Source organism: Parus major, chromosome 9 (genome assembly GCF_001522545.3).
Source record: "Parus major isolate Abel chromosome 9, Parus_major1.1, whole genome shotgun sequence".
NCBI classification, from domain to species: Eukaryota; Metazoa; Chordata; class Aves; order Passeriformes; family Paridae; genus Parus; species Parus major.
In genome coordinates this window covers 24949881-24964381 of record NC_031778.1, presented here as the reverse complement: position 1 = coordinate 24964381, position 14501 = coordinate 24949881, and the positions used below count along the sequence as shown (strand labels likewise).

The 14501-nt window shown below is 37.9% G+C and overlaps 1 protein-coding gene across 2 annotated transcripts in view; it reads right to left on the bottom strand.

The window, feature by feature from the left end:
* Nucleotides 1-862: 862 nt before the first annotated feature.
* The window catches only part of WWTR1 (WW domain containing transcription regulator 1), a 44925-nt gene continuing 31286 nt past the window's right edge, over nucleotides 863-14501 (bottom strand). The window contains exons 3-6 of one of the 2 annotated variants that reach the window (XM_015637942.2): nucleotides 11008-11198; nucleotides 6336-6454; nucleotides 5683-5795; nucleotides 863-4599 (exon numbers count right to left, since the gene is read on the bottom strand). In XM_015637942.2, the coding sequence (XP_015493428.1) occupies nucleotides 4415-4599; nucleotides 5683-5795; nucleotides 6336-6454; nucleotides 11008-11198 (608 nt within the window). In that variant the 3' untranslated portion in view covers nucleotides 863-4414. The remainder of the gene's footprint in view (nucleotides 4600-5682; nucleotides 5796-6335; nucleotides 6455-11007; nucleotides 11199-14501) is intronic. The other variant, XM_015637943.2, reaches the window with a different exon arrangement.

Sequence of the window (14501 nt, the reverse complement as noted above, 5' to 3'; positions counted from 1 at the left end):
GGGTGCTGAGACCATGGCAACTTCGATATTGCATGGCACTGTTTTAGCTGAGAGACATCATTGGTAAAGTACATTGTAATTTAAAGTCTATTGTAAAGTACATTGGTTATTTAAACAGCTCAGATTACAACATGTGGAGTGTGTGCATGTGATTTTGAGTCCATGCACTTCAGCAGGACAAAACTGGTTCAGCCCCTGCACAAGTGAACTATACACAGTTAGTTCTCTTTTTTGATTGTCTTCAGTAAACAGTCTGCTGAAAAATGACATTAACCACAGGAAAATGTCACCTTCCAGGGAGTGATGCATTAACTGGAGACTCTTTGCAAAAGGTTCATCTCTAAAGGAGGAACTAACATACAAAATGCTGAAAAAAATTTTGCTCAGCCCAGAACAAGGGATGTTTTTTCACATCATTCCAGTCTGGAATGTTCAACACCTGTCCCCAGTTCAACTTTAGCTCCCTCTTCATGGATTGTACATTACTCATAGTGTAACCAGCTGCAAGGCAAACAATGTCAAAACCCTGGAGCCATTCCAGCTGTCAGGGTGGGAAGGCTGACTTCTTCCATTACACTGATACGGGTGAGGTCTTTGCCCCCATATTTTAATTCAAATGTATATTGAATTGAATATACATATATGAATATCTGAATATACAATATACAATATGAAATTGATATTTAGAAATGAAATAGAAATTTATTAGAAATGTACGCCTTTTTCACAGAATAGTATTATAATAATAGCATACCTTTATTCCAAGCAGCATTTTACAGTTCCCTAGGAAGCCCATACTAAAACCCTCAAACCCGCCCCCTCCCCTAGAGAAACTATTTTAGAAAAACAATATGCATCCAAAATCTTTCAAGTTCATTTGTATTTTTTCATGTAAAAGATCAAAGAAATAATTAAAAAAAACCAAAACAGAATCAAACCCAGGATACAACAGGTTGATCTGATTGCTTCTAATACAATATATTGCAAGGTACTAAAAATTAAAAACAAATGCTCACACAAGTCTTATAAAAAAATGAAAAAACGGAAATAGTTAAAGAACTAGCATGTACATACATGTATGCATTAGGAAACAATTTTATTTGGACAACCCACATTTTTCTGTAATTAAAATATAGATTTAAATCCTTCCCTTCCCCTAAACAACATTTGTTAACAAAAAGTCAAACCCAATACCTCCCCAAGTTACATTCTAACAGTATTACCAGAATACAAACTGTAATTAACCATGGCCCATTACTTCTGTGTCATCAAGGCTTACATATGCCTCCTCAGGGATGGTCACAGCAAAACTGTCCAGCTGGCACATGGGTTGTATTTATACTACAAGTAGACAGTGTACAGTTTAGTACATAAATGCTCAAAACCTGAAATAGTACAGTGAAATATTGTCAACAATAAATTGTTTTTCATATTACATATGCTCTGAGTACTGAAAAGTTCTGTCATAAGCCTGTTTAAAGCCAGAAACTTTTTTAAAAAGGTAACTTTGAAAAATAGGTTTTATTGTCATTGCACTTCATCAGATACATCATCTCCATTACAAAAGTTAAAACCTGTCAGTGTAAAGAATCACTTTAAATTTAACCAGGATTTGTTTCATGACTGAGTAACGATCTAACCCAAGATTCTGGCAGCTGTTTCAACCTGAAGTGTTGCTCCACACAGCAACAGATCTGTTTTACATCTGCTGCTGGCTTACTATGGAAGTAACACAGAAACACAGTTTATGATTGCTTTACCCTTTTAAGGTCTTTGCACCAAGACACTCAACCACGAGAAACACAAATGAAAAACAAACCAAGCCTGCAGCTTCACAATTCTGATAAATACCTGATGTGATTTCACTATAAAGTTGCACTCATTCTCCCTGTATGAAGAACAGCCTTTGGCTGACAACAATGCACGTGGTGGGCAGGAACCAGCCCCAGCTAACTCCCAGCAGCTGCGAGCCTGACCTGCTCAGAGCATCTTCTGCTATGACAAATTTACATGTTCAGTGGTGCAGTTACAAGCAAATGAACAAACTGCATTCCCTGAACATAACCTGTCATGGGCACTGTCACCTGGATCACACCAGCTCTCAGATTCCAGCACCACTGGCTGACAGCTCCTTACCCCAACTGAGCAGTGCTGGTGACGTGGCCTTGAAAGTTGGACAGAAAATCTCCAATTCATTACCAACAGCAGTCATGGTACTAAAGAACAAAGCCTTAGGACCATCTGCTCTTCATTTAGGCTGACAATCTGAAGAAATCCTTAAAAGAGAGAGATTAAAACTAATTACAGTAATACTGGTCAGCCCTACCTGTTTATTCAAAAGAAATTTATGCTATCTCATCAGTTAGCAAAACTAGCAAGAATAAAAAAAAAACAAAACAAACTAATAACCCCTCAAAAGAATAAAAGAAACACAATGCCCATTCAGCGACAAAATTCTGTGCAGACACAACTCTGCTGTTTCATCTCTTTTTCTATTTAAAAAAAAAACAAAACAAAAGCATTTTTTAAAAGCTACCTTTTACTATGTAACAAAACTTCATAACTGGAGGTCTTTTCCTGACATCTCCTTTTTCAGAATTTCAGTGTGTGCACTTTTTATCTTCCATCTTGTGACACCACGTACCCTTAGCAGTTCATTTACTGTATCGAGTGCTTCTGTTATGTTTTTCACTGAATGCCAGAGATTCATTTGCTATGTACTCTGTCTGCAGCCATCCTTCCCAGCAAGGATCTACATTTATTACCTCATCATTTGTCTTCCAAACCGGCTCTGTATTCCCACCACTTCACCACTGACCTTTTCACCTACCTTCACCCAACCAGATGTGAAAACGTATTCAGGGGTCAATATTCTGACGCATCATTAAGATCTTTTTAAGTGTTATCAGACCTGGCACACACATTTACACTTAGTGCTACGTCTCTTCTTCTCTGTACATAGCCTGGATTAAACTTAGAGAAAAGTTATAATGCCTGTCATAAAATTACCTATTTTGAAATACAAAATGCTTAAAACCATTAATTATAAATAAGATCGTTTCAAAACATTTAAGAATATTCAGGACTTAATTTGCATTTCAGGAGAATTGCAGGCTTAATGTTCTTGATGTCTTCTCAGTCCCAAACCTCAGATAAGGAAGTTTTGTAGGATACACAACAGGTAAAAACACACAGCACATGCCTCATGTCCTGTGCACCAGTTATGGTAAGTGAAAGACATAAAAACTAAGCAGCTTTATCAGGTGAGTCCCTGGTGAATTCTGCTTTAGCAGTGCCCTGGTAAAGTTCCTGGGTTTTTTCATGTATACAACTACATGTATTTTGACACTGTCAGTTAAAAACATCACTGAAAACAGTATGAGGAAGGTTTTTCTCCCCCTATGTTTTTCTCCCCACTATGTATGACATTAACAAGTTGTGCCACATTTTCCAGAATTGATTTTTAGAACTGATTTTAAAAGAATATTTTTGCACTTAAGATACTTGCCACAGATTTTATATATATAAAAAATTGTTTATTCATGTGTTAAATTACAAAGCTGTAGTGCTTAATATAATAAACTAAAAAAAATCTAATATTTTTTTTTAAATGCTTGTTTATAATACATTTCTTTACTTTTAAAAGGCAACAGTCAGTACCAGCCTGGTTTATTTTGTAACAATATTGTAGTGTAAAAATGTTGCTAAAAGTTTTTGGTACTTTGAGATTGGAAGTAATTATTTTCTGAAAACTATACAGTAATTTACTGAAAAAAAAAGAAAAAAGAAACTGCTATAGTATTATTTGTGCCTTCACAAATACATAATGGAAATTATACATGATATGGATCAGATTTGAACTGTATTCCATACAGAACAGTTAGTTACTAAGAACTAAAAAATATTTTTAAGGCTTAAGTAAGTTGATTTTAAAAAAGCTTCTGATACTATTGTTATAAAGATACTAATAAAACTTCTCTCATGTCCTGATGCTTTGCACTGTTTTTGAAGCAAGTGACCTAGGAAGGGTCTGTAATGTCAACCAGTACCCAGGAGATCAGTCAGGGATGTGCACAAACATCAGTCACTTTCTATCCTAAAAATGAAGTGTTTCTGCCTGGTTTGAAAAGGTAAAAAAGTACACAGATGTGTAAAGTTGTGTGGGTTTTTTTAATGAATTACATAGCTATGTATGTATTTTATATATATATATATATATATAAAATGCATTTTATACTTAAATTAGTATCAATCAAATCCAGACAGATATTAAACTGACCATAAAGATGATGTAACAAAAGTCAATAAGGTGGTATTGTTGTATCTCTTGAGGATGTTCAGATTTTCTCTGCCTCCCTCAAGAGGAAGAAGAAACCTGAATTGCACTGAATTGCAGCAGGTAAGCATTGCTTGGTTACAGCCAGGTAAGGAAGGGCTCATTTTTGTTAAGCACCGACTCCACGTCGTTGAGAATAGGGATCAAGTCTTCTGACTCGAGAGTCCCAAGATCAACATTTGTTCCTGGAAGACAGTCGAGGAAATCAGGGAAACGTGTTTGTTGTGGATTTATGTTCAATGTAGTCTGTGCTACAGTTTCTCCTAGGAAAAGTAAAGAAGAACTTTTGAAGTACCATACTCTTATTGTGGGTAATTTAAAACAACAGAATTGACATAAAAATTGATTCCCCTTTTCCCACAAGCACTTGTGAGCACTCTATTCACCACAAATGTTATCTCAAAACTGTATTTAGGTGCAGAGTACATATTCTTAGAATACATTTCATATCCTTGCTTTGATCTTGAAAGCACAAAAGGTCCTTTCCAGCAGTGCTCAAAGATCCAGCTCTTGGCCTTCCACCTGGGAGGCAGCACAGTTTCAAGCTTGTTTCCTGGTCTGCCCAGGGAGCATCAAAGGATGCTCATGCATACCTCCATCCTGATCTCTGCACCAGGGGCAATGCTGTCCATAGGTAATAACTGAAAAAAGTGCTTTACAGAAATTTAGTTCTGTAATGTTATTTTTTCTTCCTTTTTTTCTTTTTTTTTTTTTAATAAATTAGTAAGAACAAGCATGAAAATCTTTAATAGATAAAACTTTCATTCTCTGCATAAAACTGAATTTCTGATGACTTCAAAAGGAACTTTAGGTTAGGAAGTGCTGAGAATTTCACTCTCTGAAAAAGCCTTGATTTTCTCGTAAATTATTTCAGTATTTTAAACACCATGAGGATACTAACATAACATAAATACGTATCAAAATGTAAGCTAGCTAAATACATTCTGTTTGAAGACAAATCCAACTCTGCCAATGAAAGAGACTTACAAGCAAGACTGATTTCCCAGAGTTAGAAAATGTATTGATTTGTACATGTAACCCAAAACTTTTTACTCCCCCTACCATGGACAATGGTATGAAAATAGGAATTAAGGCTTGCATTTTCCAGGTTTTATTTACTCTGTTTAATATCAGTCTGAGGTAAAAGGGTAGAATCTGGATCTAATTTAAAGCTGAGAACCTTCTGGGCACTAAGCACCATCTAGGCATTTTATCCCAGTCTCAGTCTATTCTCTTGGATAGGAAAGCCAGAGATTATTGTTCAGTTATGCAATTATAAAACATTACTAGCTATAATACAAAGTTATTAACTGAACTATACTTAAAGCCAAATCTGAGTATTCTACCTGTATCCATCTCATCTACGTTGCTGAGGAAATCTTCAGGTGTCGTTGGTATACTGTAGCATCCTAAGCCCAAGCCACTGTCTGTACTCTGTTCCCTGGAGTGGTATGGCCCACTACAAATTGAAAGATGAAAAGGACTCAGTAAACATGCTCTGACAGACACAGCTCCTGAGCACAGCGTTGGAAGAGAATACAGTAAGTTACATATCAGAAGTAGACACTGACTCATTAAGCCTCATCCTCAACTGTTGGCCACTGATCAGCCAACATCATATTTGGGTCACATCAGCCCAAACAACAAAGTAATTGAAGAGAGGCCACTCTTAAATTTTGAAATACTCACATGCATATATAACTCTAGCAGAAATCAGTTCTGACAGCCTAAAAAGTTGTGTGTATTTATACTTAGGTAACATATCTCTTCTACCTAGTCTTCTACATACACTAACAACAGAATTAAAACCACCTGTTACAATTTATTGCTTTTGCTAAGATTCCTTCTTGAAGCATGAATTGAAAGATTTCAGGTCAGCCACTCAGCCATACAGTAAATAAAGAAAAGAAGATGATATAGGGACTATTTCAGAGAGACAGCTGTGACAGTTTAGTGAAAACAACAGAAGCAATTGCCTAATGAAGAAGAATTAACTTGCCTGTTCAAGAAAGGATCAGATCCATTATTTGTAATAGGCCTCATGTCCTGTGTCACAGCTGTGTGAACTGAGACCATGTTTTCTGAGTCCATAGGAAGTTGTCTGCATAGAGCAGCTTCCTGAAAAGACACAAATAAATACATGTGAAGGGTTATTCCAACAGCTCAGAAATACTGTAGTCTTGTAACACGTGAACAGGCAACATGGACACCAAAGAAAATGAATTCTGAGTGATGTCACTGATGAATATTTGTTTACACTGATATGAAGAAAATCATGATGTAGACAGACAGTCTCTCATACCCACCTGTGCTGCCTTAAAGCACCATGGACTCTAGCTGTCAGTTACCATGTCTAGAAGCCAGACTATAATTCAGCAACCATAAAGTACTCTACATGTTAGAAGAAAACCACTGGAACCAAGACTGTGATTCAGTAAGGTTTAGAAGGAACACTGCCTAATAATAAGCATTTGCCTAATGACTTGTCTCATGTCTGCTACCTGCAGGATGACAAACAAGCAATCAGAGCCAAAGGAAACTCATTTCCCAACTCTTCCTGAAAGATAAATTCTTCCAGCATTATCTCTGTGAAACACCCATGACATCTAGTGGTACAGGGTTCTATACAGAGTTTGTCTGACTCCAACGGGATGTTCCCAACAAAAATCTCAAGACCTTAAAATAATAAAGCTGTATTTTTTTTACCATAATTTACTTATTTTTTCTAATGAAACAAGCAAAGTAAATATTTCATTTAAATCCTAGTAGAAAACCTCTTTCCTCTGAATCAGTCATTCAGTCTCCCCAGTACAGAAAGGATTAACAGGTTTTCAAGGCTAGAATATGATGCTTTACTATGTTTTAATTTTTTTTTTTTCATTGAGGAGGAGTGGTCTGGTCTCTTTGTGAATAATGTAATACATACTGGTGGCCATCATTGCAATATTTCCTTTATAACAAAATTATCAATATATTCACAGATAAATTATAATTTAGATTGGATGGTATCAGTATTTAGCAAGTGTTAAGAACAAACATTCTTAAGATTCTTAATAGCTTATGTATGATAGGTTATGTTTATGATTACATTTGTGAAGTGACAATTTCAATGGTGACATTTCTATTTAGAATTTAATCAGCAGGAGTCTGAAAATGTACAAACCTCACAGAAGGGGAAAGTGTCTTTTTTAGCTGTCTACATGCAGATATTTTCAGTACTTTTTTAAAATGTAAGAAAGACATCTATAGCCACACGAGATTTAGACAGGCCTTCCAAAGCAAAACATTTGTAAGCTGAAAAGCCTGCAGCACCCTAAAGAAATACTCCCACTATCAGTTAACCTAATCTAACTTCCTCTCTTCTTCGTTGCAAGAAACACCATATTTATTACAGAGTTACTTGATCTACTCTCCCTTGGGGAATGGCTCACCCCTCATGTCTTTATTTCAACATATTGCATGTTGCTTGTAATATTAACTCTGTTTACTTTTAAAACGTGGAACAACAGACTCTTGCACACTGGAGACAGATTAGGCTGGGGAAGCAGACAGAGCACTGCCTCCACCATATGTGACATATGTTCTTCTGCTGCAGGTCACTTGTTCAGAAGTCACATTGCAATTTTAGGACTGCTACAGATGTCAGATTCCTTTGCTCCTTTGACATTATTACAGCAATGGTCAGCAGTGATGGATCAACTACACAATGCCCAAAGTCCTCTTATGTCCTGTTCCCTATTCTAAACACAACTACAAGGTTTTTAAGAAGAATATTTGTAAATCTCCTACCCAACAATAAAAGTCTGGCTGCAGAGAGGTCCTGCAGCCCTGTGAGCAGCAATGTTACAGCCTCAGCCTTTGAATGCAGGAGAGCCCCTCCACTTTCACCTGCACAAACCATCTCTGGCATTCAGCTAAGAAAGGACCAAATGCACTTAATGATCTGCTTGGCACTATGAAACACATAAATCCAAAGAAGACTTTCAAAATAAGTAACAAAATAAACTAAAAAACCCCAAAGTATTCTGATATCACAAAGTCATGTCAAAAACTCCATGAGTGGGAATTTTCAAAACATCTTTAAAGTTTCTCAGCATTACAGTGAATTGAATGATCCACTGCCTCAGAACACAGTTCTGATGCAAATGTTTTTTTAGCTGCATGCTATTTATAAATATATTTATATGCTATATAAATTTCTTGTCATATTTCCTCGAACTCTCCTTGGCAGAACTGACCTGAGCTCCATCCTTAGCTGCCAAGCCCTCATTTCCAGCTGGGGTAGATGAATGAGAGCATTTTTATAGTGGGTTTACATTGCTGGTAGATGCAATTCCTCTTCTGCCAGTCCTCCTACTTAGGGTGGAAAGCAAGAGAAGCAGGCATTGCCTGTGCCACCAGTAAATCACACCCTTGGCCAGTCTGTGCAGTGGAAGGAGCACAACGGGACATTTTTCTCTTCAGGTTGTAGCAGGCCAATAAAGGCCTACTCTGCAAGGACAAAACAGTTGATAAATGTTCCTCTGCATATTCCTCCATTGCTTCTTCAGCCTCTTCTGAGTCTCTGTGACCTTCTGTGGACAATTTATGCAATAGGAGCCCCCAGACCAGAAAGAAGCCTCTGAGAAGTGTTGCCTTTTTGGGACTGCTTGTACCCTTCCAAACACACTGCATAATGGCCCTGGTACACACAGAGAAGTGCTGGAGCACCTTCTCTGACGGACCTTTCAGTGATTTCTGACTAATATTACCTCTACCTACTTCCATTTCCAAGAGGCTCTTAAGCAGCAACCAGATTCTCTCTTTTCCTTTGGAAAGCTGGCAAAACCAAATTAGCATAAAAGAACATTAACTCCTTATAAAATGACAAAACTGAGTAAGGAAACCTTTAAATAGATGCTATCATGCTGGTTTTCTGAAATGCTGCCCTTCTTGCATGTACTCTGTCTAGAGTTCTAGGGTTTTAGCAACTACACAAAGAGGAGGACAAAGACAGAAAGAAATTCTCTAAGGCAAGAGCTTCCAGAGCTATGACCTCTTCTTGCTGGGCATGCTGCTCCACCCCAGCAGCTGCTGCCAGGAATGGCTGTGGGGAGCCAGCAGCTGCTACTGGGCTGAAAGGTTTGTGACCCTGCAAAGAATCCTTCCCCTCACTCAAAGGCTCTGCACCTCCCCACAGCTGCTAGAAGCAGCGTACACCCTTACTGAGCATTTCCCATGGACAGGTTAAGGTAGAAAAGCAAAAGCAGCAGGGGAGGGTCAGGACAGGAGTAACTGTACTTGGACACTGATGACGGGGTTCACTGCACCCTCAGCTGCCAAGGTTCAGGATACTGAGGTTACTGGAGGGAAGTTCACAACATTCTGTTAGGAAGATGAGATTTTGCATCTTGCTTTCCTCCCTAAGAGTTACACCACTTCTAAAAACTTTAGTAATGCAAAGTGATGCTGTACTGCCTCATGCAATGTGGAACTTCAACAAACACCACAGGGCCAGGGTGCTACTGGGCACAGTAAATGGAAGTCTTGACTGAGTACAGCACAGCTGCAGAGTGCTCTGAATGTATCGGGCTCGGCAAAGCAGAAAAACCCTCCCTTGTGTTAATGGCACAACTGTTTTGAAGCCTAATTTGCTCTTGTCTTGAATCAAGAATAGAGCCAAAGAGTAAAAACAGCTAAACTAGTTAGCATGATGACAGTCATGACTAAGTTTGTACCACATATCCTCACTCTCTGCTCACACCCATCTCTATCATGAGCTCCTGATGGGAAAGGAGAAGCTACACAAAAGATGAGACCACTACCCATGTCAGAGACCACCACCTTAATCTTGTGAAAGTTGCCATTTCTAAAGGTAATTAGAACTGTTAACTACAGCATTTGCAATAACAAATAATGATGTTTCTTGATAAAGTGTATTTTTTTCATGCTATTTCTGAAAGAAACAGGTTATTTTTTTTTTCCCACAAAGGAATCTGATTAATATGCCAGGCAAACACAACACTACTAGTGGACTTGTCTGTAACAGATGAAACACGATTCTTAAAGCTTTATTTTCTTAAGGCAGTGTAAAGGAAGTTACATACCTATTTTGTTCAGTATGAGTCATTATATAGAGCTGAAACTTAAGAAATAGCACAATAAGCAAAACATCCACAAATAACCAACTCTGGAAAGACTTCAGATCAGAGGTATTAATGTAAGATGTGAATGTGATTTTATTTTAACTAAAAGGCAAAGGGTGCAAATTAAGAGAGTGGGGATTGGAGTCCAGAACAATTCCATATTTTCTGCCTTTGTCTTCAGTGAAGTATGAACATGTTCTCCCACGCAAACCAAGTTAAACTGCACGTGAATCAGCGTTAGTTGCTCCAGCTGCTTAAGAACAGACATAGAACAGAATTTGGACTTTACATCACTATTAAAAAAGACTAGTAAGAAAGACACCAGGTCTGTGACTTCTGACAATGGCCATTCTGTGTTCTGTTCAGTGCTAGTTTTGAGGAAAAAAAAAAAGAAATTATCTGTTTATATTAGCTTTTTGGTAACCCTTCTGTAAAATCATAGTTAGTCTTGACATAAAGTAAGAGAGCTACCAACTGTACTTGTTAAAAATTTAGATGCATTGAACTAAAAGCTCTTGAAGAAAGTAAGAGTATCTTTGGTGTTACCTGTCGTAGTAACTCCTCCTGACGCATCCGAATTCGCTCCCTCTCCATCTGGATTCTCTGGAGCCGGAGCTTGTGCTGCTGCTGCTGCGAGCTGAGCGCGCCGGGCAGGGTGAGCAGCGCGGGGGGCTGCGGGGGGACGCTCTGCGGCGGCACGGCCGTGCTGGGGGGCAGCTGCGCCTGGCCACTCATCACTGGGGGAAAGAAAAGAACTCCTGGCACCTTGGGCAGAGCTGGATTTGCAGGTAGCAGAGGGCTCAGGACACATGCTGCCCAGTTACAGGGATGTTTATACTTAAGCTTAGCTTGTGAAAAATATTTTACCTAAGTGCTTTTCCTGGAACTGCTCAAATGAACCAGAACTGAACCCAGGCAGTAAAAGTGGGCTGGTAACAGCTGGTAACTCCTTGCTACTAGTGGTCTGAACAAGCCCAGTGGAAGTCTTGTGTCAGCCCCAGTGAGCAACTTAACAAACAATGAGACTGTACAAGTCTCTGTTCCTTATGATATAATCATACAGCACATCTGTTGTGCCATTTGTGATGTTCTAGTAATGCCTGTTTTAATTTATATTTCAGTTCTGAATTTGTATTTTAACGGTAAGAGGAATATAATGGAGTTAGTATTAAAAAAGAAAAACCTGCAGTTCACATTCCAGCTAGACTGCCCAACACAGACCCCACTCTCAAGACACTGACACCATCAGGGACCCTCGACAGCTCCTCTCAGCCAGAGCTCTGCAGAGCCTTGGGGCCATCAGGCTAATTCTGACAAGTCAAAAAGTTACTAAAGGAAAAAACAACTGGTCTTCAGTAAGCTTCAATTCACTAGGCAGGGTCTCGGACTCCAGTGTAACATTTCTAAAGTTCTGCAAAAAAAAAAAAATATTCAAAAGCTCAAATCTACCACTCTGTGGTAAAGAAGACTGGGTCTAACATAAGAGGAGAAAAGTATTCGTCATTATAGCAGACAGACTCAGGGTGGCCTTGAATTAAGCTCTCTTGGGGAAAATCAAATTTATTTTGCAAAATGAAGTAAGTCTTTTAATGAACAGCCATTATACAATTATCCAAAAAGCAAGTAAAAATACGGAGCTAAGTTCCAAACCTGAACTGTGCAACCACAGTCCCACTGCAGTCCATGAAATCGAAACTATTTAGTTTACATCAAGTTAGACCAATGTAGTTTTGTTTTTCCAGGTCGATGAAAAAGAAAGTAATTATTTTATTGCTTTTGATTGTCTTTACATTAATTATGATATCCTAGTGAATTAGGTTCTCTAACATTTTAGGAGAGCTTTCTGTTGTTGACTGGTGGATAGATGCCAGGCAAGGATTATTTTGTGGACAAGAGACACTGCAAGTTGCAGAAGCCACAACATGCAAGTGTCAATCATTTTTGACATATGCATTGAACTGACTGCACCAACTTTTATTACTTAAGTGTCAGAAGTGTCTGGATGCAACTGTGGATCTTTCTGCTCTGTTTATAGGCATTCCAGACTCAAATTCTGATGAAGTAGCCAGCAACAGGACTAATGCAACACAGTCTGATGAAAAACAAATGTCTACAAAGGTTAAAAAAAAAATAAAAATAAAAAAATAACCTAGCCATTCTACAGTTCTGACTTAGTCATGACACTGCAAAGAAAAAAACACTGGGCTCCCCTGCTTTTCTCACTCCAGCCAACAAAGAACTGCTTGTTTCATTTATTTCCCAGAAAGAAGCATTAGCCTTCTAACAAGGTCAGCAAAAAATGCTGCTTTTCAGTTCTGGTGCATTTTGTTCCAAAAATCTGTAAAGTATTAAAGCAAAAAGTTGCACTATCCCAGTGCACAGAGACTCTTTTATTCAGATTTCTGAGCTGAAAATAGCTGTATAAAGATTTCTCAACAGTTTCAACTGTTAAGGCCTGTGATATTCGCATTTAACTAATCTTTCCCATCTTCGATGATTTAAGATTAAAAAAACCAATACAAACAACCTCCAGGTGCAACATCAAAGCTATGATTTAGCAGGAAGTTATTTAAAAGATTAGAGATTTACTCTGCAAGCACTTTTAACAATAAATCAGTAACAAAAAGTCATGATGGGGACTGCTTGAGTGAAGAGACAGCTTTAATGCTAATGATTAATTACTGATGACTTAGATTTAAAATATTTAATAAATTGTTTTTACTGTTGCTTCATGCAATCTTCAGCTTTTGTGTTTCAGTCACTTTGAAACTATGGAAATGACCCTCCACTCTTGCACTAGCACATGTTTGGACAACTAACCTTGAAGGGAAATGCTTACAACAACAGGAACTTATTTCTGTCAAAATTAAAAATTAATAGAATTTGAAAAAATTCAACATCTCTCTTGAACACGTGAAACCTTTAACATTTCAGATTTATTACATGGTCAGTTGCTGGTTTAAAGGTGTGCGTCCTTTGATTTAATTGATCTGATACTGCAGTTAACTCCTATCAGACTCTGGACCTATTACCCTATTAACTCTCCTTAAACAGAAATAAATTACTCCATTTGAAATCTGCCTGAAAAATCACTTGTTAGAGGTTTTAATTGCAATCAACCAAAACCCCCTCATTCTTTTGAGAGCTGTATCACAAAACTCTCATTCCCACAGTACGTGCAAGTCCTCTATAATGCTTTCGGCTCTCCTCTAAGTAATCTCAGAAGCAGGTGCCAAGGTTATTCACAGTGACCACAAACGAATTGTGTTTGCTTCTTTCAGGATATCCAGCAATTAAAAATGACCTGGAACAGGAAGCCTTTCCGCCATGCAGGTGGTGTAAGGACTGCAGAGAAGGAAAAACATGTTCCTCTCACATTTCTAGCCAAATTTCCAGCCAATGCAAACTAAGACTTGCAAAATCCTGGATGTTGGTGAACACTCTCCATGGACATTAGTGAACACTAAAATACATATAATCTGGTTTTGAACACTTTGTGAGTTTCTGTATTCTTATCTCCAGAGACTGGTTTTGATATAGCTACCAAAACTGTCTTTTATCATCCTTAAACAATAGTAGTTACACCTCTTTTATCATGGCAGGATATGGAAACTTCGGTTCATGTGTTTATTGTTCCTAGATAGGATTTTGGCATTGTTTTATTGATTGGATTTCCTGGCTGGTTAAAAAAAAAAATTAAAGCAGAGGTAAAGTGCTGTAATTCCCAGTTGTCCAGACCCATTTGAAATACCATCAGCAATACAGCTGAAAGTTAAAACTTCTTAGATTCATGGATGATTTTCTATTAAACAACAAGTGTCAGAGGCTCTTCACAGTAAGAAATTCTAATCTGTAATACCCAGTGTCCTTCATCTTAAAGAACCAGTGAATTAATAGCAAAAGCCATCCTGCTTGTGTCACTTGGGTCATGCCTGCTTGTGGATCTTGACAGAGTAAGAGATAAAGTTCTCTTCTTCAAAAGGGAAAACCAAAAATAAAATAGTTCCTCAGCTGGAGTTTGATACAAGAAGTAAATGCGG